This window comes from Phalangium opilio, unplaced genomic scaffold (assembly GCF_054372755.1).
Source record: "Phalangium opilio isolate 3A_F unplaced genomic scaffold, DU_Popi_V2 ptg000045l_1, whole genome shotgun sequence".
NCBI lineage: Eukaryota > Metazoa > Arthropoda > Arachnida > Opiliones > Phalangiidae > Phalangium > Phalangium opilio.
The window spans coordinates 3,893,281-3,916,899 of NW_028324168.1; the positions used below are offsets into that span (position 1 = coordinate 3,893,281).

Below are 23,619 nucleotides of genomic sequence, written 5' to 3' on the forward strand. Positions count from 1 at the left end.
CTTAAGACAAGAAGGAAAAGAAAAAAAAACAACGCGCGTGATTTTGTATATTTGAATTCGCGCGGGAAACTGGAAATGTAACTAAAGCTATGATTTCCCGCCTTTTCTTTTAGTTCCCTTGGTTGCACCGGGATGGCGCCACAAGCGCATGATATAGTTTATCCTGTCAAATTTCCCGCCTTTTCTTTTAGTTCCTTTGGTTGCACCGAGATGGCGCCACAAGCGCATGATATAGCTAATTGGGTCTTATATCCTGTCAAATTTCCCGCCAATTCCTTTAGTTTCTTTGGTTACACAGCGATGGCGCCACAAGCGCATGATATAGTTAATTGGGTCTTCCTAGCGGGTGAAAGGCCACTCTAGTGGTAATATTCTCAACTCAATGGGAAATGTAACCAAAGGCGTTCTATGATTGGTTAAAGTACTTATATAATAAAATGCGCGCACAATTTGAGTTTCTTGACTCGCTCAGGGTTAAAAATTGGCGGGATTTCTTTTGAATTTTTATCTCGAAAGTTTCTAAGAAGTTTATAGAGTATTTTCATGGTATTTTATAATAGAAAACACAATTTTTTTAATCGCAAATAGTTTTTATTAGTGAATCTCTAAACATATTTACATTTTTATTTCCATAATTTCTTCTTTTTATATTCAAGAATAAATTTAATACAAACTCAAATCAATTTGACCAAATATAATCTAACAAATGCTAAGAAGTAGCCTCTTCAAACTTAAATATAACGGAGAACATTTTACCTCCTAGCCTTTGAGATAACCATAGATTTTTCAAAACTGCCGCTTTTATAGAATCACAATGAAAAGTAGCATTGAGATTTGTATGAATGGCTCGACCCATTCCTTCCAAGATTATCAGATCAGTTTTATGACATTGCATAGCATTTGCGACTTCCACATTTAATCGACTTTAAGATAATTAAAATAAATAAAGAAAAAATAATTAAATAAAGAAAAAATAATTAAATAAAGAAAAAATAATTAAATAAAGAAAAAATAATTAAATAAAGAAAAAATAATTAAATAAAGAAAAAATAATTAAATAAAGAAAAAATAATTAAATAAAGAAAAAATAATTAAATAAAGAAAAAATAATTAAATAAAGAAAAAATAATTAAATAAAGAAAAAATAATTAAATAAAGAAAAAATAATTAAATAAAGAAAAAATAATTAAATAAAGAAAAAATAATTAAATAAAGAAAAAATAATTAAATAAAGAAAAAATAATTAAATAAAGAAAAAATAATTAAATAAAGAAAAAATAATTAAATAAAGAAAAAATAATTAAATAAAGAAAAAATAATTAAATAAAGAAAAAATAATTAAATAAAGAAAAAATAATTAAATAAAGAAAAAATAATTAAATAAAGAAAAAATAATTAAATAAAGAAAAAATAATTAAATAAAGAAAAAATAATTAAATAAAGATAAATAATTAAATAAAGATAAATAATTAAATAAAGATAAATAATTAAATAAAGATAAATAATTAAATAATTATTTTCAAAACACAATTATAATTAATTTACATTACCTTAAATCTAAACACGGTGAACTTTGACCCGAATCCATAACCAATAACCTCCCTTCTTGAAAGGCGAGTTTTAAATCCGCATTTATCTTCCCAACTTTCTTCATAATTACTAAAAGTTCTTGGAAAGTGACGTCGTTTAATGCTGGTTTTGAGTTAGCGCATAATATCACCTATAATTAATAAAATTTAAGTTAAATATTAATTTAAATCAATTTAATTAATTTCATACCTTAGTTCCTCTTAATAATAATTCCCTGGCAAATGGCAAGACACCCAAAATCACATCCATTCCACTATTATCAACAAATATGGCGGCGCAAGTATGAGGCGGCCCTTTTAATCTTTGTAGCCATTGATCGAAACAATCAATTAACCATGGCCTTGCTAATAATGTTATTATAAAAATTAAGTAATTAAATTAAATTAAATTACGCTAATTTAAGTTTAAATATAAATTAATTACCTTCTAGATTTTTCTTTGCACTTGCAAACCCAAAATCGCCTTTTTCCATAAGTAAAGCGACTTCTTTTGCTCCCCAATCGAATACATTTCCGGCTACGAGTCCCTCAACTAGGTTTAATTGCTTTTCTTCCCAATTTAATTTATCTAATTCCTCTAAACGATCACTTAATTGCTTTAAAGCAAATTCATTTTCCATTTTCTTTTGCTATTAATTAATTTATTTATTTGATAATTAAATTAATTAATTAATAAATACTTAAATAATAATAATAATAATAATAATTCTACCTCCAAATATGGATCAGGAAATTTGTATTCATTAAAATAATGCTCTCTCATATCCAATAAGGATCGAACTGTCAGTGAACCATATGCACTGTATTTAGAATTATTTAATCGGGTAATAATTAAATATTAATTATAGTTAAATTTAATTAACTAAATATTAGTTTTTTTCAGTATTTAATAATAATTGATTGTTTTTAGTTAAGTTTAGAAGCCGAAAAATACAATTATACCGCCAAAATGGCGACCATTTTCTTTTATACCGCCAAAATGGCGACCATTTTCTTTTATACCGCCAAAATGGCGACCGTTTTATTTTATACCGCCAAAATGGCGACCATTTTATTTTATACCGCCAAAATGGTGACCATTTTATTTTATACCGCCAAAATGGCGACCATTTTATTTTATACCGCCAAAATGGCGACCATTTTATTTTATACCGCCAAAATGGCGACCATTTTATTTTATACCGCGCCAAAATGGCGACCATTTTTTATTTTATACCGCCAAAATGGCGACCATTTTTATTTTATACCGCCAAAATGGCGACCATTTTTATTTTATACCGCCAAAATGGCGACCATTTTTTATTTTATACCGCCAAAATGGCGACCATTTTATTTTATACCACCAAATGGCGACCATTTTAATTTATACCGCCAAAATGGCGACTATTTTCTAATACGCCGCCATTTTGTTGGTATATTATAACAATATCTAATACTTACAATGGATGTTGTTTCAAATGACGTAATCTTTCAATATATTTCTCTTTAAACGATTCCCCTCTTTCTTTAGCATCATTTTTATCGGGTTGACTTGTAACAGCCCTCTCAACAAACTTAATAAACCATAATTAATTAATTAGATTAAATAATTGAAATGAAAATTAATTACCTTATCAATTGCACCTTCGAAACAATGCAACCAATATTCTCTGGCTTCAGAATCTAACGTTAAATCCACCGAATCGGCAACATAATCAGCTGCGTTTTTCAAAAGAGGGCAATAAACTAATTGCCAATCAAATCTGTCCATTTCTAATTGATCAATCTATAAATATTAATAAAGAAAATTATAAAAATTATTAATTAATTTAAAAAAGAAATTAAACAATATATAAAATAATTTTATTTTCATAATTAATAACAAAAACAAATTAATTAATTTGTTTAACCAGTATATAAGAATATAAAAATATATATTAATTATAATAATTAAATGACTAGGGACTAATTAATTAAATAATTATTTTTCAAGATCCTATAATTAAAATTAAATTAATTTCGTTAGTTTTGAGTATAATATAAAATAATCTTACCAATGGATTTTGGGAGTTAAATTGAGCGGGAATTGGGCTACTTAATCCTGAACTCCCGGCATAATTTTCACCCCAAGAATATTTTTCTGTATCTGCAACATATGATATGATTGATGATAAGTTATCAGTCATCTCCCCCCCCCCCGTGACTTTGCACATTTTTTTATTAATATTAATATTAATATTAATATTTATACCATATTCTTCAGCTCCTTTTAAAAAGGCGCCAATTGCCCCCAAATATCCTTCATGACGTAAAAATAAGGCGTGAACTTTACCCTTTTTAATCAATTATTTAATTAGTTTGATAATTTTTTTTTAATTGTAAGGTACGTTTTTATGGTTTCGTTTTTTAGTACCTTGCTCCAATAATTTATAGCGAATGATATTGTATGCATACTTAAATGATGACCCCTTAAAAAGTAACCGCCAAAATAGATGCGTGTTAAACCATGCATCATGGCGTACAATGACGCAATTTGACCAATGTCATTGCTAATCATAAATAATAAACTTCTAGCGACGTCAGAACTTTGAAATTCTTCTGAAATTTTAATGATTTGATTCAAATTAACGGGAATTACTGAAGGTGTTTCAATGTTTCAAGGAATTTTCTTTGAAATTGTTTCAATGTTTCAAGGAATTTATGGAGAATTCTTTGAAATTGTTTCAATGTTTCAAGGAATTGATGGAAATTTCTTTGAAGTTGTTTCAATGTTTCAAGGAATTTATGGAAATTTCTTTGAAATGGTTTAAATGTTTCAAGGAATTTATGGAAAATTCTTTGAAATGGTTTCAATGTTTCAAGGAATTTATGGAAAATTCTTTGAAATGGTTTCAATGTTTCAAGGAATTTATGGAAAATTCTTTGAAATGGTTTCAATGTTTCAAGGAATTTATGGAAAATTCTTTGGAGTTGTTTCAATGTTTCAAAGAATTTATGGAAAATTCTTTGGAGTTGTTTCAATGTTTCAAAGAATTTATGGAAAATTCTTTGGAGTTGTTTCAATGTTTCAAGGAATTTATGGAAAATTCTTTGGAGTTGTTTCAATGTTTCAAGAAATTTATGGAAAATTCTTTGGAGTTGTTTCAAAGAATTCATGGAAAATTCTTCGAAGCTGTTTCAAAGAATTCATGGAAAATTCTTTGAAGTTGTTTCAAAGAATTTATGGGAAATTCTTTGAAGCTGTTTCAAAGAATTTATGGAAAATTCCTTGAAAATGTTTGAATGTTTCAAGGAATTCATGGAAAATTGTTTCAAATGGTTTGAATGTTTCAAAGAATTTATAGAAATATTCTTTAAATTGTTTGAATGTTTCAGGAAATTTATGGAAAATTCCTTGAAATTGTTTCAAAGAATAGTGTGACGTCACCCATGTTATTTCCCCATAGAACCAAAGCTACCAAACAAACATGGTCGCCCACTGCCAAAGCTAAGCCTATGAAGTTTAACATGGGCCCTGATGGCACGTGACGTCACAAAAAAAATTCTTATGGAAAATTCCTTGAAAAAAAAAAAATAAATATTTCTAAACCATACATACTAGCATTAAAATTATTATCTTTGGACGAATGTATAGCCTTCCCAAAACTGCAAGCTAACAAATCACCCGGTAATTCCATTCCTGGATAATCTCCTCCATAAATATCTTTCACTAACATATCAATGTTCCGATGATCTCCTTGCTCAGCCATTGCTAAGAGCTCGTCAAAACCCTGCTCCCCGAAAATATTATACAAACCATAAGATTTATTACACATATTTAACGCGTAAATTGTGACAATTAATTGTACTTTGGCATTAGTTAGCAAGGAGCCTAAACCCCAAAAGGAACCTCCTCCCATGGCGGATCCACCGATACGTTCGTATTTTGATTCTGATTCTACTTTCATGATGCTAACTCCGGAACCAATATTAACTAATAAGTATGGGAAGACATTGGGTTCGGTGGGGTGAAATTTGTACTCTGGTGTGGAGTGACGCCGGTATTCAAAAACTTCGTTGGGAATGTTTTTTAAAAGAAAGTTGCAGCCTTTAATAAGGCATTCCATTTCATCCTCTTTATCAATGCTATTTGAAATATAGTTTAATTTTAGTAATTAATTATCTTTATGAACTAATTAATTGTTACAATATATTTGCGTTTTTGAAGCATTATTGCTTCTATAATTTAATTTTTGAAGCTTTATTTGTTCCATATAGGAATTTTTGAGGCATTATAACTTTAATATAGGAATTTTTGAAGTAAAATAACTTTTATTTTGGCGTTTTTGAAGCAAAATAACTTTTATATTGGCGTTTTTGAAGCAAAATAACTTTTATATTGGCATTTTTGAAGCTTTATTTGTTCTATATAGGAATTTTTGAAGCTTTATTTGCTTTATATTTGAATTTTTGAAGCAAAATAACTTTTGAATTGGAATTTTTGAAGCATTATAACTTTTGAATTGGAATTTTTGAAGCAAAATAACTTTTGAATTGGAATTTTTGAAGCAAAATAACTTTTGAATTGGAATTTTTGAAGCAAAATAACTTTTGAATTGGAATTTTTGAAGCAAAATAACTTTTGAATTGGAATTTTTGAAGCAAAATAACTTTTGAATTGGAATTTTTGAGGCAAAATAACTTTTGAATTGGAATTTTTGAAGCAAAATAACTTTTGAATTGGAATTTTTGAAGCAAAATAACTTTTCTCTAGGCATTTTTGAAGCATTATAACTTTTCTCTAGGCATTTTTGAAGCAAAATAACTTTTGAATTAGAATTTTTGAAGCAAAATAACTTTTGTCTAGGCATTTTTGAGGCAAAATAACTTTTGTCTAGGCATTTTTGAGGCAAAATAACTTTTGTATTGACATTTTTGAGGCAAAATAACTTTTGTCTAGACATTTTTGAAGCATTATAACTTTTCTCTAGGCTTTTTTGAAGCATTATAACTTTTCTCTAGGCATTTTTGAAGCATTATAACTTTTATATTTTTAATAATTTAACTTGAAACTTACGTAACTCCTAAAGTATTTGACAACAAATCAGCATATTTATAAGCACCACCTCCAGTAGCTTTAATACTTTTTCCTTTCATAAAATCTCTTGACCCAACCAAATTCATCTTTATGAAACCCAAGCAGGTTTCTATATGCTTTGTCTCACATTTTATAAAATGCAATCTTGCCCCTTCAACTTCAGTTTCTGATATTATTTCATTTGGAGATTTACTCTACAGATATTTTCGAGTTTAATCTGAATTATCTTCGTTATAAAACATAATTTTATTTACTTACCACTTCATTCTTCTTTTCATCAAAGGAATACAGTGCCCTTTTATAAGAAATAGTAGAGTAATAAGCTATCTTCGTTAACGAACCTCCAATATCAATTGCAAATCTTTTGGCATTTTGAAGATTACGAAAAACGTCATCTTGTTGGGGTAATTTTATACTTTTCGTGTCACTGTCTGGGCACGTCATTTTTAATTACAAGTTCAAAACTCGTCTTTAATTAACTATAATATCTCTGTAATTATAATAATATCATTCGTGGTAAGATAAACATGGCTTTAATAAGCGAAATTATCAAATTCTGGCGCCAAAACTTCAAACATACATTTTTTCGATATTATTTAATAATTTAGCATTCTAATTTTCATCCAATTATATTTAAATTAAATTACTAATCCCGATTAAAACTAAAAAAACGTACGGTACCTTTTTTACGACGACGACGTAGTATTTTTTATTATTTACAACACGTGTTCCGGTTCCTGTTCGTGACGTAGGATTACGTAAGTTCCGAGATCCCCGGGAATCCAGGATTTTTAAACAAGTTGGTGAAGACCACTATATTTAAATTTCCCGCCAAATCGATAACGTTTCCCGCCATTTTTTTTTCTGAATATTTTTGTAAATTAAATTACTCTTAGAGATTTGGTCTTTGGAACAAATAAAGCGAAATGTTTTTAGAGATCCACAGTTATGTTTAAAATTTTATATCAAAACCAGTTCAAGATTAACAATATTTCTTAGAACTTTCGATTCTTTTATTGAATTCATGACTTGAATATATGAATAGATGTTTTTTGGCCTTGACGTCCCTTGGGATCTAAACAATCAGGTACGTGGTGGCTTCAATACCCATAAATGTATGTTATTTTGACCTTGGTAACAGTTAGTCTTATATATAATGATCTTGAACTAAAAACAAACATAATTCAAGTATAAAAACAAAAAATTGAAAAAAGAACCAAAGTTTTGATAAAAATACTTTGGCAGGAAAAGGAAAATTTTTTGAAGGAAATAATTTTGATATCGCGAATAGATAAGGACCTCATTAAGTATACTAATGTCTTTAAAATGTTTTGGACGCCCATTAAGTAAATAACTACAAGGAAGTTTTTAAGTGTGGGATTCTCATTGTTTAAAAACCGTGATATCATACGTATTTTAATAGATAAAGGATTTTTCAACGCTAGAAAACAAACTTATGTTTATTTAGGCAGGAATACGTTTAAAAGATATCATTGTTTTGAGACTGTTTATTCCTTAAAAAATAGTTAAGGCCGCTAGTTAATGATATTTTTCATGGTTTAATATTTCGGGGAATTTTTTTTTAAACTATTAAATGTAAACTATCTCTAACAGGTGTTACGTCATGCGAAGAAAACCTATAGTTGATATAGTCAACGGTGTGCCTTGAATAGTTTTTGAATTAGTTAAGAAACTGTTGATTTCAGTTGAATTTATGTGAAATTTCGAATTCACCGTGAAGTTGTTTGAATTCACCTGAAACTCCACGTTTTAATTTGCATGGAATTATACTTGAATTAGTTCTAGTTTGCGTGCAATTACACGTGAAGTTACTTAATTAAGCTTAAGTTCGCGTGAAATTACACGTGAAGTTACTTAATTAAGCTTAAGTTCGCGTGAAATTACACGTGGTATTTCTTAAATCAGTTTGAATTCGCGGTGAAATTGCACGTGATATTTCTTAAATCAGTTTGAATTCACGGTGAAATTTCACGTTATATTTCTTGAACTAGTTTGAATTCACGGTGAAATTTCACGTTATATTTCTTGAATTAGTTTGAATTCACGTAACACCTGATGGTATTATTTAAATTAGTTTCACATCGTTTAGAACCCAATTGAATTCACCTAAATTCAGATTAAATAATTAAAAATTAGATTTTGAAGACTTCATTAAAAGTCACGTTGGAATTCAATGACGTCATTAGAAATCAAAGTACGTCAGTTTAATAATTAATCGTAGAAAATAGATCGTGTTATGCAATTTATAAGTAAATAAAAAAAATCTGAATATTATTTTAAATCGCGGTACATAAGATCAGGCGATTCACCTCTTCGAAATCAGACGGGCTATTCTTTGTCAGACAGCGCCGAACGAGGAAGAATTTGTCTAAAAATATTTAATGAACTTCTAGTTTATACCAATTAAGTAAGGAACATTAAAAAAAATTGTTAATTACATATTGCCAAATATTCCTGACGTTAAATACGGTTCAACCTTGAATAATACAGGTTTTTAGAACAAGCCTTTTGACACGCAATTTCACGTAGAAATCTTTTTATAATAATCCGTTCCCAGAAGAAGAAAAAAATGATTATATAAAAAAAAATTAAAAACTTTGATTTTATCCTCTTCAAAAGAAAAAGTTAAGGGGAGCCTCAAAAACGTATCTATTCAACTTTTGATTTCTATTTTTCAAGGTGAAAGTTACTGAACTAAAGGTTGATTAACCTTGAAACGTTTAATTTATAACCAATCAGGTTTTATGTAAGAATTTCAAATCCCAAACGCTATATCGTTGTTATGTAATTGCCTTGTTGCTAAAAGGAAAGTGTCACGACACTTACTGAATACTCTATGACATTTTTTCTAACAAGGGACATCGTTTTCAAGTTAAAGTTAAGGCATTTTCACACGATACAAATTTTTTACTCATTTAAATGAGTCAACTTGAGTTGAGTACACTTTGTTTGGTCGTTGGACAAGGTTGAAAATTTATTACTAAACAATTTTTACTGATTCAACTTTTTGGGTGAAATGTTCTATCGTCTGCAAGGGCCTTTAGTTGTTAGAGACCCAATACTAATGTTCACGCTCATGGTAACGTATTAAGATGACTATTGATATGTTCTCGTATCTAATATGGGTTCTTGCAACGTTTAACAACTGTGAAATAGAGAGAGCTCTAATTAAAAATCAATGCAGCAACGATATTTCCTTAACTACTTAAAATAACCAGTTATTAAAACGTAATTAAAATTTATCAAACGTACTGAAGCACGTGACCATTTATTTTATTGAAATTTCTTGACAATTTTTTCTGTACCTAGTTGCTAGCCTTGTGACTAATAGATACCATACGTGATGTAAATTTACATTAGGTTTTGGTGATATCAATTAATGTTTATAAAAGTACATACATTACGAAATGCAAATTCAAGGCAAATTATGAAAATAAGTTAAAATAAGATTAGCATTGTTATTTTAGTTTGTTTTCCTCGTTGTCATTCAAAGACAATTAATCAAATTGATGGGGAGGAGCTACGACACGTGACGTCAGTGAATTATTATTGCAACCAACCTCATTTGTTTATAGGGTAAGGTGTAAGACAAAAATAATTAATACGTTTATAATTATAATTAATATTCTAACTAACTCATTAACTACAACCTGCTAATGCTAAGAGGCAAGAGTAGCTAATCATACATTTTGTGCTCTCGAAATAAATTAGATTCGTGTGAGACTAGCCCTTTAAGATTTACACAACGTGATAGTCCTGTTTAGGCGGGAGGCTCAAGCGAGAGGTGCCCCGGCCTCAAGAGGTACCTCTCCTACCTTTTGATTGGATCGTCAGTTGACGGCGATAGTTAAGTTTAATTTATAAATTTAGAATTCATTGGTGGAGTGTTGTGATTATAATTTGATTGTCAAGGGTCTGTACCTCCGGGAATTATATAAAAGGGGTGACGCTTGCGAACTGAAATTCAAAGTCATAACTAGACATGATGGGATACACAGTCATATTAGCAGCTCTTTTGGGTAAGATGGTTTTTACTGAAAGTCTACGAAAGAACGTTAGTGAAAGTTTAAAATAGACTGCGGATTAATTAGAATTAGAACTTGAACAAATCGGATTCGAATAGCTCAAGAAATTAAGTTAGAGATGTTAAGAAATATTGGGGTTGCTTAATTTTAATTATATTTATAATTTCCATTGATTTGGACTTATTTTGTCTCATTTTGTAGCCATTATCACGCTCTTTGAAATGAAGTAAAATTCATCAAAATCTGTCAATTTATATTATAGTTATGACGGTTTTTAAATTGGATGTAATTAAGAAATATTACTTAATTATAATTTTAGTTATAATTTTAATATATTTAGTTCTATTTGGACTTATTTAGTCTAATTTTGTAGCCATTATCGTGCTACAATAAAGCAAAATTCGTCAAAATCGAACAATTTATACGAAAGTTATGACTGTTTTTAAAATAGATGTACGACAAAGCATTTGATGTATTTATAATTTTGTTATTTGCAGTCAGATTTTGTTCTACTTTGCCTTATTTTATGGCTAAGAATAAGTAAGCTCTACTTAGGGAGCCTTTTTACATCAATATATCGTAATAACGTACTATGACCACCACCATGATGTCATAGCGAAATTAAAAAAAAAAAAACCCCAAAAATATTTCGTGGATTTGTAACTTTCTTTTTCTGGTCCGATATTGACCTAGTTTGTCTCAGTTTATAGCTCTGATTGCACTATTTATCCCCTAGTTTTACTTGACTTTCATCTAAGAATTAATTAACTTTAATCGCTTAGAAACTAATAATTAATATTAAATAAATTGTAAAATTCAGTTTTGGGAGTTAACGCTCAAGATGATCCTTGCAGTCCGTTGCAAGTCGATGAATGCGGAGTTAAACTATACGATCCTTTGATGGATCCAGCTAAAATTCCAGTCAACGAAGCCGAATTAAACACTTATTGCGAGTAAGATAAATTTTTTTTCGGAGATTTATCGGTTGAAAATGAGTTTTAAACTGATTTTCAATATCATGTATCCACTACAGTGGTTTGATGTCAGGTCTTCAATGCGTCAAGGACAAACTTGCCGCTTGTCCAGCTTTGATTCCCGAAGCAACGGCCAAGGGTTACATTCAAGCTGTTGGTTACAGTATCGATGACGTATGCAAACCAGGCGGTTCTGAATTAGGAAAAAGTATACACTTTTTGCCATTAGTTTTAAGTGTCGTGTTCTAAGTATTTGTGTGTTAATTTCCCTACTTGAAGAATTGTTGGTTCACACTCCATGCGTTAAGGAAAAGTTGTCCGGGTTCAGTTGTACCAAGGATTTCTTCAACAAAGTTGAAGGCGCCGTTTTGGAAACCAAAGAGGAGCAATTGCCAGCCGCTTGCTGGTAATATTTCAGTTCTTGATTATTTGCATGCGAGAAATGAATTTAGACAAGACTTAGAAATTTTAAATTAGTGTTAGGAGTTTCCTTGGCAATAGTTTGAATTAGGGCTAGAAGTTTCTTTGGCAATAATTTGATTTAGGCTTAACAGTTTTGTTGCCGCAAGTTTGAATTAAGCTTAAAAGTTGCGATGCTACAAGCTTGAATTAGACTAAACAGTTTCGTTGTCGCAACTTTGAATTCGGTTAAGAAACAATAAGTGTCCTCATCGTGATGGCCATAAATGTTTCTTTGTCAATCCAGCGCTTTTACTCAATACGACCGTTGTTACAACGAAGAGGTTAAGGCCAAATGTGGCAAACCAGCCGGTCGATCCATTCGTTCCATTATCCAAGGCTTTGGCCTTTTCCTGGTTGACAGATGTCTTCCATACTTGGCCGATCCAGCCAGATGTTCCCAAAGAGTTCCCAAGGCTTTACCAGCCGATACCAGAAAGATACAAAGTATCTTACCAGCCTTGGCTGAGATTATCGCCAATGTTGAAAGCGACTCCAAGTAAACTATTTACTAAACCAACGCGGTCTATAAAATTGTTTAAGTAATAATTCAGTATTCAAAATGCATGCACGTTCCACTAGATTACTCATAGTCGTTCTCTTGTTAAAAAATAAATGTTACAGAAAATATCTCGAATAAAGTTAAAAATCAAAATGTTTCAAACATTTTGGTAATAAATTCGAATTTGGTTTATATTTTTTTCGTTTTCAAGTATATAATCAAGAAGCGATGTCTAGTTTACTAGGGAGAAGGAATAAGATGCCTAAGTATTCGCGCGCCATAGTCCCAGTCCCCAATTCAAAATACAAGGGGGGACGAAAAAGGAGACCGCCGGGCTATTTCGCCTCTCCTCAGTCGGAAAATACTTAATTTTCGTCATTCGCATCGCGATGACGTGAGTTTTCAAGAACCAATGAGATGCTGGTTGTAATTTAGAGCGGCGGGGATTAACTCCGGACCTACGTTTGGACTGGAGATAAAGCAAGAAATGTGGCGAATTTATACGTTCTCCCTTGTAAACTAGATATCGCTTTTTGATATAATTAAGTACTAGGACCTTGAAGATACTCATTTAATTGCCGCGTTTAAATTCAGAATTAGGCAACCTCCCATTAAAATTTATTAGGGAATTCAAGTTTAATGATCAGAGTAAGTAAGGTGTTTAACTTGAAACGTGGTTAATGTTAATCTAACCGCGATATTTTTACCTCAATGAAAAAATAGTTTATCACCTTCATCTCAAATAACCCTGCCTTAATACTAATAATTCCAAGTAATTAGCTTCCATTGATGGGAAGATCTGATAACGACTTTAATGTGTATGCGGTATACTTTTGATCTAATTGTTTAGTTAGTTCTATTGACATAGTTTCGATACGGATCGGGTCACTGTGTTTTTGCAATCCTAACCTTTCTTTTTCTTCAAGACTTTCACTTTCAAAAGTATGTTAGCAAAGTTTGCAGTTTATCTTATAACTAAGGCTTAAGGCGTTTTACATTTTTTACTTTTGAATGTTTCGAAGCCGTTCTATATACTCCTTTCAAAACGCTCTATAGTTTAAATAGAAAACACCATTAGTAATTAAAGTTCGATAAGGAATAGCTAATTAAGACTGAACGTGTCACGAATTATTTCCAGTCGATTATATAATAGAACAAAAGGCAAAATTCTATTGATTAGATCAGGTAGAAATTGGACCCACTCTATCCTAATTAATTATCAGACTATCCTAATTTGAATAATATAGTATCATAAGTTTATAAGATAAGTTTGTCACTGGTTACAAACTGGAGCTTAATGAAGTGACAACGTAGGCCATAGATTCGAGTTAAAGCTACGCCTGGCGTTCTCGAACTAGCTCGAGCTGTCTCTACCATTACGAAGCATAGATAGTGTCATACTTATGGAACATATCTTATTAACTTATGATAGTATCTTTACTCCTAATTAAGCCTACACCTAAGTTGCTTTTGATTTGATTGAAGTTAGTTATACATCTAATTATTTAAAAGCATTTTCAATTTATGAACGCGAGTACGAGATGAGTCAATTAACGCTCTAAAATATGAACTAATTAACACTCTAAATAATGTGTTGATTAACGCTAATATACGAGCCAATTAACATTCTAAAATAAGAGTCTATTAACACTTAAAAATATATCAGTGAATTAATTATCAATCTTAAATTATACTACCAGTAACAAAACCAATTTATTTTCGGAAATCTATTACATCATCAAAAGGAAGACTCGTTCACACACCATATCGCGATATATTAATTGATTGATTAAAATTTAAATATTAAAAGATTGTAATTTTAAATTTTATGATAACACTCTATTTATTACACTGATAAAATTTAAATTTCTATATTATTATTTATTATTTTCGTAATATATTTATTTTTTTTTAAATTATAAATTAATAAATAAATTATTTATTTATTGATAGGAGGACGTTTTAGGCCTTAAATGTTAAAAAGGGTAAACGATTTATTCTAATTAATAATTGTTTACAAAATAAATGATTAAATATAGGCCTGCTTTGAAAACTTAAAGATCTTTCAATATATATATATATTTCCCACAAAAAAATACCAATTTCTTTTTAAAATGATTATTCGATTTTGCGTTATTTTTATTTTCGATTTGTTTAACGAATTAATTTATCGCCATCCTTGCGTTTGAAATTTACGGTTGCCACCGGTTCGTTTGGGTTGATCTTGATTATCCTTCTTTTTTACCAATCTTTCCAAAAGTCCGAAATATTGGGAAGAGTCAGGCATGTTGCGACCCATGTTCCATTCCAAGCCCTGCTAATAAATTCAATAGGAACATTGACCTTTTATCGCAGCTAATTAAACACAATTAAGGTTTGAAATTTAAGATGCCAAACCTGAAAGTCGGGTTCGTAGGCGCCACTTTGATGAGCTTGTAAAGCCATTTCTAATTCGTCCTCGGGGATACCTTGCGATCCAATTGCCCCGCTTGAACTAGCGACATCTGATGGCCTCTTAACCAAGGTTAAACTACTACCTCTTCCGTAACCCCTAGGGTAACAGAACGCTTCGTGGCAAAGCAGGACGACCAACAGGCAGGCGTGTGACAAGTTTAGCTTTACAGACATCATCCTAAGGGCAGACCTAAAACAGTTAAGCCTAATTCAAACAGTAATATGAACGTAAATCAATTGTTACTACGTTCAGACGTAGATTATTAGATCTGGGGAGAAACAGAGGGAATTTAATGACGTCATAACGCCAATTTCTTGTCTCTATATGCCCCTGACCAATTAAGGGTTGTCCATAGACTACTACATCAATGTTTACAGATGTCTGGGAAAATTCCTGCCATAACTATATTAAAAACGTGACGATGTTTCGATGTATTTGATACACCCTTTATATCTGTGAAATACGCTGTCTAGCTCTATATAGCGTGGCTTCTGTTCATATAATAGGTGTCAGTTTCGTAAGGGTTAACGCGGTAAATTAACAAAGTTATTGCCAACCTGTTCGCCATTATACCCTAAGCCTTGAAGAAGGAAGACACTGCTGCATTTTATTCGAAGTGACAAGAAAGCCACAAAAGGATGCTCAAGGCATCACCTTTTATTTTCTACTCTAGTTTTACGAGTCCGAGAGACAACTATGGATATACAGCGACACAAAATAGTGATTTACAATCATTGCGTTAGTAGTATGGTACGGTATAGCGTCACCAGTATTGTCTGTGGTGACGCTGAAATAGAAGGTGATTGAAACTGTGGGTTTATGTTTTCTATGGGGGGGGAGGCTTCTTTTCAGTATCTTGGATTATTCTCGAGATGGACTTAATCCTTCTCGGTCCCTCGTACCATTTTTCAGAGGACATCCCCCCCAAAGACTTTATTAAGTACTTGACCACAAAAATCTCCCTTCTTTTAATGTCATGGGGTTTACTTTATTTAATATTGATCAGTTTTAGGGTTACCAGGACGCGGAAGTCAGTTTCAGGACGTTCTTTTGAACTATTCTGGTTTCTGGTTCGATTTAGGACTGAGTAGAATCATAAGTCTATAAGATACGTTCCATAAGTAAGACTGACACTACCTATACTTCTTAATGCTAGGGATTTATAGCTCGAGCTAGTTCGAGAACTACAAGCGAGAATTGATTGTTTACACTCGGTTTTGCAGTCCATCTTTCTATTTAGTCTGTACTAGTCTTTGACAGCGCCTCATCATTGCAACATTGAAGTTTAACATAATATCATATTCAGTTACTTAATCTCGGTACCATATGTAGCTACAAAGTATCTTTTAAATCAAAATTTTTCTGTACCTCCGAAAGATATTTATTTTTTTTAGATAAGAGTCCATATACTGAGCACCCTTTGAAACCCATAACGCATTTCTCAGTTGGGTCGCGGTATAGCTACATTTACCTCAATCTAAAACTGTGTAAGTAATATCACATTTAACCGGAAGTCGGGGTTAAGTATACACAGATACCAGAGCCGGAAATAAGAATCTTTGTAGCTTGTCTCTTACCAAGAATTCGCCCCTCACCTTCCACTATCCCTCAAAAAAAATGATTATTATTATTATACCAAGAGAAAGATCAGATTATTTTATACCCCTTTGCTATCATTTGAACCTGAGAATGGGTAAAATTGGATTCAATATAGCCTTATAACTTTGATAGAACTGACAGGTGATATTGTCCACGTTGTTACTAATCCCATGGCACTATTCTCATTGCTTGAGAAAAAATGATGCTAAAGATATCTCGTTGCAAGAACATAAGTTAAGATGATACAAATTGGATTGGGTGCTTGATAGCCTTTTGTAATGTTTGTGTGTTTGTTTATGCGTACACATTTTCAAATATGATGTAATGTAAAGGTCAAATTGGTTTGGGAATTTCCACCTCTGTTCGTTTGAATATTGTGTTGGTTTAGGACCCCTTGTTGGTTCTCAATGTTAATTTGAACGTGACCTTTCAAGGGTTATTTTAGGCTCATATTTGACCATTTGAAGTTAAGATTTTTGGGTTCGTGACATCGCATTGATATTTTGAGTTGACCTACAGTGTTTACAATTTTTGGGACTCAAACAATTACATCTAGACATCTTAAACCCAAGATTTCATTTCAAAATTTACCCGTTTTTCAACGAAAAATTGCATTTTTTTAATTAAGTTCAAGCTAAAATAGGTTTTTGGTCTATTTTGAGCCAATTTGGCCTAATAATGTACGGGTCCGGCTTAATCATTTCGCGAAAAGTTCTTGCGCGAGAAGTTCGATGACAATGCAATTTTGCTAAGCCTAATTAAAAGTGAACTTTCTAGGGCCTAAACGGGGCGCGAATCTTTATTGGAATTGGAAATGAATTACTTAAAAGGTAGGAAAATACTATGAATTTAAATATAAACCTTAAGCCTAATTTGAAAACGTTTAACCCTTGGCTATACCCCAGCATTATTAAAACTATTTCAAATTAAATTGTAAATGAGGTTGCAGTTGGTTTTGATTCTTTTGTCCGCGCTTCTTTATGGCGCTTGGATAAACTTGAATGGGGAATTTTAGAATTTACCCCTCTAGACTAAAATGGAAACTTCATTGTGTGATTTATTTTTAAAAGTTCTCTAGCCTAGCTGACTTTGTTAAGAACTTCTTATCGTCAAGGGTATAAGTTAGTTGGAATTCAAACACAGTATACACAGTGTAACGGAAATTCAGTTTTGCCACGAATTTGTCAAACTAAACTTAAGTCTAGCAAAACAAATTTGTTTTGCAATTAGTAAGCTTTTAGGTACCGCAAAATCAAGTAACCAGAAGTCTTATCTTATTTATAAACTGATAACACCTGTCTCGAGTAGTTAGTTTACGTAAGGTTATCATTTTGAGATGAAGTCTATAGTCTTTTTAAAGGGAGCATAAAGAAACCATAACAGAAATCAGACGACGCGAATGTTCAATAACTTTTTTACCGAGCTGTCTGAAATAAGAGAGTTGCTTCAAACAACTTAACCAATCCGTCAATCAAACTGACTTTGATTGAAAAAAAAAAGTTACGTTGAAACCCTTTTAACATTTCCTTCCCAAAAAAATCAACTTCTTTCAAAACGTGTGACAGTTTGTTTCATTTATAGACAGACATATACCGTAGTAAAAATATTAAAGTAATGAACCTCTGGCATTTTATTTTATAGTTAAGCCTAATCCCTATACCATAAATTTTAATCGAAATTTTTATTTCAAGATAGAAAATTCCTATAGCCTTGTTAAGACCTGATACATTATTATGTAAAGCTGATACCTTGTTTATTTTGGTTAGATACGAAGCTTATCTGCATTCTAAATAAGTAAACATGTCTACTTTTTATATAAAAAATACGAAAAGTAATCCTTAGTTTGAAACAACTTTGAATTAAACTAAAATATATATTTTTTTCATAGCTGTAACGATATACCAGCTGATTAGGTCCCATGGGAATCCTTTAGAAAATCCCCTTCATATTTATAAGGCTCGATTAGTATATAAGAAAAAAATCGGTATCATAGAAAAATTTGATTTTGAATTTTAAATATATAGCAGAAGTTAATGATCTATATTCTATGAAGTATATGACTTAAAAAAGGCTTATAGTACCTATTGTTGTTTTTAAAAATTGTCAAAGGCATTCGTTAAGTATAGGCTACTTCTTTAGGGTCAAAGGGCATTAGATTCTTTAAAGTTTAAATCCTTTTAAATCTTTCTATAATTTAAAATAACATGAATAAAACGTTACATAATCGAAAGATGTATCAATAAATTGTTATATCCAGGCCTTGTCTTACAGTTTATTTAGAAGAAAAAAAAATTAAATATAATAGCAGACGCTAAATTAATTTCTAAAATAAACAAACCTCGAAAACTAATAAAGTTTTCCAATCAGAAACGCGAGCCTTTATGTATATAATATAATAAACATTGTCGTTTATTATAACCCTATTAAACCCCTCCCCCTTCCTCAAGGGTATGGGGTGAAAGGGCAAATCTACAGTATATATTGGGGGAACAATGTTTGTCACTATAACAACCAATTCTTGACACAGTATACTTCGTTAGGAGCTTCTATTGTTAATTATACTGTAGATTCACGAAGGGCGATGTTGATGTGACCCAAAAGCTGTCTGCTTAAACTATCTCTAATTTTAGGCTTAGCATTTTCGTAACAAGAGAAGGAGGTTAGTTGCAAGTTTTCTGTTTTCCCAAAACAGGATAGGATATTATAAAAATGTCAAGACAAACAAGAACTTTACCGCTCTCAAGCGCTTGCTAGAGTTTCCCCAATTATCAAAGTTTATTAAATTAGTACACTACAGGCGTGGGGGGAGGGGGTAAGAATGACCGTCCCCTATAGAGCAACTGGACAGTGAGGACCTCAAAGTACTTCTAATCTTGTTAATTAGACATCTTTACTATTGTTAATTATATTATTTTACACGCTTCCTTTGTTTCTGTTTGGTTTCTTCTTGTTAAGTAATTTATTGAATATTACTTGACAATTTTTCCCAATTAACTTGATGGCAAAATTAGGTTAAATAATTACAGTACTGTGCCGACCATAAGTTTATAAGATATGTACCGTAAGTATGACACTTCCTTTACTAACAGCTCGAGCTATAGTTCGAGAACGACAAGCGAAAATTGAACTCCTGCACTCGGTTAATTTTGCAGGACTTCCATCTATACCTATTTAGTCTGTACTAAGCCTTTGCTAGCGCCTAGCTCACCAAGCGTCGCTTTGCCTCGAATCTATGACCTACCTCCCTCACTTCATGGCAAGCTCCAGTTTTGTAACCAGAGATTAACAAACTTATGGTGAACATATCTTATGAACTTATGGTGGTACTACTTTAAACTATTTGAAATTCCCTAGGCCTATAAACTAAATAAAATTATTTTAAAAGTGACGTTTGAAAAATATTAGGGCAGCATTTCAATTCCACTTAATGAATTATATCTCTCAAACCAACCAGACCAGGCTGATATCATTAATGTCAATGAAAAACACCTGCCGGCAACGTTGGGGGAGTGAAATAGCTGTCAGTCAATACAAGGGGGTGTCTATGTTAATTTAAATCTCCCATATTGCAGAAATAAAACCCGTAACTTGAGGTTTAAACACTTAAATTAAGTTTAAGAAACTTTCCTCAACTCGGAGCGTGCTTAAAAAAGAGATATGTAAATCTCTCCTTTGACAAAAGTTAGTTTCGAACTCTCTTCGAAAACCCCTTTGAAGTGCAATGTAAATTTTTAGGTCGATTCAACACCTTTCGAAATACGCCCCCATCCCCATCCTCCGTTTTAGTTTAAGAATGAATTTTAATTTCTAGAAAAGATAAATGGCTCGAAGAAGTTCTTGAAGATCGTCTTACACTCTACCTCTTTTTTCTTTTTAATAATGTAAGATTCAGGAGCGGGGGGGGGGGCGGGCTGGGATTTTAATTTCCGTTTTACCTGGCTTGTTTAAGACCCCTGTTAATTGAATATATCTTAACTCAAATAGAACATTTTGAACTGACTATACCTATTAGGAATTAAAGTTTTGGATTTTTCTAATGTTTGACTTCGATTTAAGACTTCATCGTTCTTATTTGTTAATTTCGTCTTTGAACTCTTATATTGTGGTAGATTTTATAGGTACGGTAAATATCTGCAGGGAATGATAATTAGTGCGTGGATATGCAAATATGCTTTTGGTTTTAACTGGAGCTGCCTCTAGATTATTTTTAATTAATTTTTCTAAATCTAATATTTGATAATGATTTAATTTATTCCTTTCAAAGTTTCCCAGTTTTGATATTTACCTTAAAGTTATATTATGAATTTGAAATTTAGTTAGGGGGGTTTTGCAGTTTCCCCCAGTGTTACCAGACCTTTTGTGAACTAAGAGGTTATTTTGCTGAGAGAAAGGCTTGTAAAATCAGTTCGAATCAGGTCTTGCACTGAAGTTAAAACTGACCAAGGGTGAAGTAATTTTTTCTAGCCTCTTTATACTAATTTCAAATAATATTTAGGCTAATTTATTGCTTTAAAAAAATATATATTTAATATTGGTTTATACGAAATAGTTTTTTTTTCATAAACGTCTTTTAAATCATTCATAAGTAATCATTAAAGAGGTTAATTTGAAGCGATTTAATTAATTTTAAGCGATAATATTCTTGACACGGAAATAATATATATGTAAACTTTGCAATCAAAAATTTTTGTATTATGACAGAAAGTTAGATATTTATTTCGGTATAAAATTAAAACTGTTTAAAAACAAACAAAACGTTTAAAATACCAAAAATTTCTAAAGTTGAATCACATTTGACACAAAACAGATAACGTTAAGACTTAAACGCGTCGCAAGTAAGATAGTGCCTATCAAATGCGATAGAACTGCGATTTGAACTATAGTCATGAAGTTAAACACTAAATCATTGACAAATCAAGTTAACTAGATCTTAGTAATTTAAAGTTCATGCGAAAGAAAACTTACGTTCTTGTTTTCTTGTGGTGGTAATAACTTGGAAATTGGAGTTAAAAATTTGACTTTAAAGTGAAGCCGTCTGCCGACTTTGACGAATGTTGGTTAAAAGAAGTTGGATACTTTTTAGACGAAAATTGAGACTTTGTGTGGATGGTTTAAAACCCTGGTCAGGCCGTAACGCTCTTTTCAGCGAGTAAATCTTGAACGAGGGTCGAAAGTTGAGATGCAAGTGGACGAGGGAAGCAACAGGGACCTGGTCTTATAAGGGACAAGGGGCTTTGAATTTTACCCGCCCCTCTTCAACGCCCCCGCCTCTCATACCGTTTCATCTCTGGATCCCGATACCCTGATAACCACGAGTGTTCCATGTTAGGTTAAGGCTCTTCACGGAGATCCAGGGATTGTATGGCCAAAGGGGATAACGAGGGTCATTGGGTTATAACTCGTGGAACGTTAAACTTGGGATGAAGATAAAATATTCTCCGATTTCACTCAAGCTTCCGAAGTTCTGACTGAGAAAACTCTGGTAGAACTTTTGCCATGGTTATCTCAGTTGGAGGGTTCAGTGTTGAATTGTGTTATGACGTGCATTAAGTGAAGTAACAGTAATTTTTACTTAGGGATGTTAGCTGTTCCTAGTAATGTCTGCTACTAAACTAACTCAACTGGTAAACTAATCAACCGTATTCTCTAATCACTTGAAATTTATAGTTCAATGTTCAGTTAAATGTTTTCAAAATTCAAAAACGAGTAATATATAGACCATTCCTTTAATTACTCGCTGAGAAACAAACCAATCACGTGATACTACTCAATTGTCAAAGCGGCGGGAAATTTCTAAATTCAAAAAAAAAAAGGTTTAACTAATTTTTCCATTTGTTACATCTAATTATGAACTAATGGTAACACTATGACGTATTGTTACTCAACCATTTTACTGAAAGTATCTTGGGGATGGTGTCCAACCAGAGGATGGTATACCGAGAATAGGGAGGAGTTTGTAGGTTTCTTCTCATTATAGTCCATCCCGTCTTTCCCCGAATCTTCTTCTTTATATCTCTTTTTTGATATTCTCTTTCATTTTGGATACAATTCGACACTTGGGAGTATTAAATTATTCAAAAATAACTGTTTGGGACAGACACTGACAAATTCTTTGTTTCTTAGCGTCCACCCCATCTACGTAATCGTGTATTTAAATTACAAAGATTTGATTGGACGATAATTTCTGTTAATTGCGCGTAAATTTCGGTAAAGACACTCGATTGGGTTAAATGCTGATTTGACAAATCTTTTGTTTTAATTTTATCACCGAAATAATGAATGGGCCTGTTAAGCCTTTGAAGATAAAATTATTCGATAAATAATGCTTGAAAGTTCAGTTGTCTCTTTAGTGGACAATATCAAAACTTCTTTAGAACATTAGTAACAGAATATTTAGAAAGAAGGAATATGTGGTTCCTTTTATAGCTTTAAAAAATATCACACGTCATTAAGCTGATATGTTTTACCAGAAGGGAATAAGAGAGAAGGGACACACTTTATATCTCCATAATGCTTTACACTCGTAACAACAGTCTTACCAACCTCAAATCAACTACCCTTCACTGATTGGCTATCTGTCTTAGCTGTGACGTCACATAAAAAGGTGACGTCTCGGTTGACGAATAAAAAGTAGTTTTGTTTACAACTTTACATTGAAGGAGATAAAAAATGGCCGAATTTCATGTTGATAAACGAAATCAAGCTGCGCAATTAATTTAGATACACGGGAATTGAGAACATACCAAAATCAGATAATTTGAAGGTAATAAATAGATGAAAACTAATTATTCCGAATTAATATTAAAAAATACAAATTAGTTTCAATAAAATACATACTTGAGGTTAAAATTACACAAGAACAAATAATCGACAGCCCTAAGCCTTTGGAGAATGAAAATCTAGCAGACAAATAGGCCGCCTGATACCGCGGAGAACTTA

General features: G+C 31.6%; 3 protein-coding genes across 6 annotated transcripts; 1 reads left to right on the top strand and 2 right to left on the bottom strand.

Annotated features, from left to right (window-relative positions):
* Positions 1 to 569: 569 nt before the first annotated feature.
* On the bottom strand, positions 570 to 7,423 carry LOC149676812 (4'-phosphopantetheine phosphatase). Of its 2 annotated transcripts, none has more exons than XM_089838321.1 (15): positions 7,327 to 7,423; positions 6,904 to 7,135; positions 6,625 to 6,839; positions 5,417 to 5,693; positions 5,167 to 5,338; positions 3,982 to 4,166; positions 3,820 to 3,901; positions 3,623 to 3,714; positions 3,199 to 3,354; positions 3,030 to 3,142; positions 2,302 to 2,389; positions 2,014 to 2,218; positions 1,780 to 1,934; positions 1,551 to 1,720; positions 570 to 923 (listed from the first exon to the last, which is right to left on the bottom strand). In XM_089838321.1, exons 2-15 carry the CDS (start codon positions 7,087 to 7,089, stop codon positions 710 to 712), a joined length of 2,310 nt encoding a protein of 769 aa, XP_089694447.1. In that variant the 5' UTR covers positions 7,090 to 7,135; positions 7,327 to 7,423; the 3' UTR covers positions 570 to 709. The 2 variants fall into 2 exon arrangements, with proteins under 2 accessions (XP_089694447.1, XP_089694446.1); XM_089838320.1 differs by having other exon boundaries at positions 7,226 to 7,381.
* Positions 7,424 to 7,613: 190 nt separating this feature from the next.
* On the top strand, positions 7,614 to 12,809 carry LOC149676813 (uncharacterized). Its single transcript, XM_089838409.1, has 7 exons — positions 7,614 to 7,732; positions 10,134 to 10,242; positions 10,378 to 10,685; positions 11,512 to 11,644; positions 11,725 to 11,873; positions 11,945 to 12,071; positions 12,372 to 12,809. Exons 3-7 carry the CDS (start codon positions 10,649 to 10,651, stop codon positions 12,625 to 12,627), a joined length of 702 nt encoding a protein of 233 aa, XP_089694535.1. The 5' UTR covers positions 7,614 to 7,732; positions 10,134 to 10,242; positions 10,378 to 10,648; the 3' UTR covers positions 12,628 to 12,809.
* Positions 12,810 to 14,309: 1,500 nt separating this feature from the next.
* On the bottom strand, positions 14,310 to 22,929 carry LOC149676814 (uncharacterized). Of its 3 annotated transcripts, XM_089838467.1 has the most exons (4): positions 21,646 to 22,929; positions 15,639 to 15,775; positions 15,024 to 15,258; positions 14,310 to 14,940 (listed from the first exon to the last, which is right to left on the bottom strand). In XM_089838467.1, the coding sequence occupies exons 2-4, from the start codon at positions 15,647 to 15,649 to the stop codon at positions 14,794 to 14,796; spliced, it is 393 nt and encodes a 130-aa protein (XP_089694593.1). In that variant the 5' UTR covers positions 15,650 to 15,775; positions 21,646 to 22,929; the 3' UTR covers positions 14,310 to 14,793. The 3 variants fall into 3 exon arrangements, with proteins under 3 accessions (XP_089694593.1, XP_089694595.1, XP_089694594.1); XM_089838469.1 differs by lacking the exon at positions 15,639 to 15,775 and having other exon boundaries at positions 14,310 to 14,943; positions 15,024 to 15,270; positions 21,646 to 22,056; XM_089838468.1 differs by lacking the exon at positions 15,639 to 15,775 and having other exon boundaries at positions 14,310 to 14,943; positions 21,646 to 22,047.
* Positions 22,930 to 23,619: the final 690 nt, after the last annotated feature.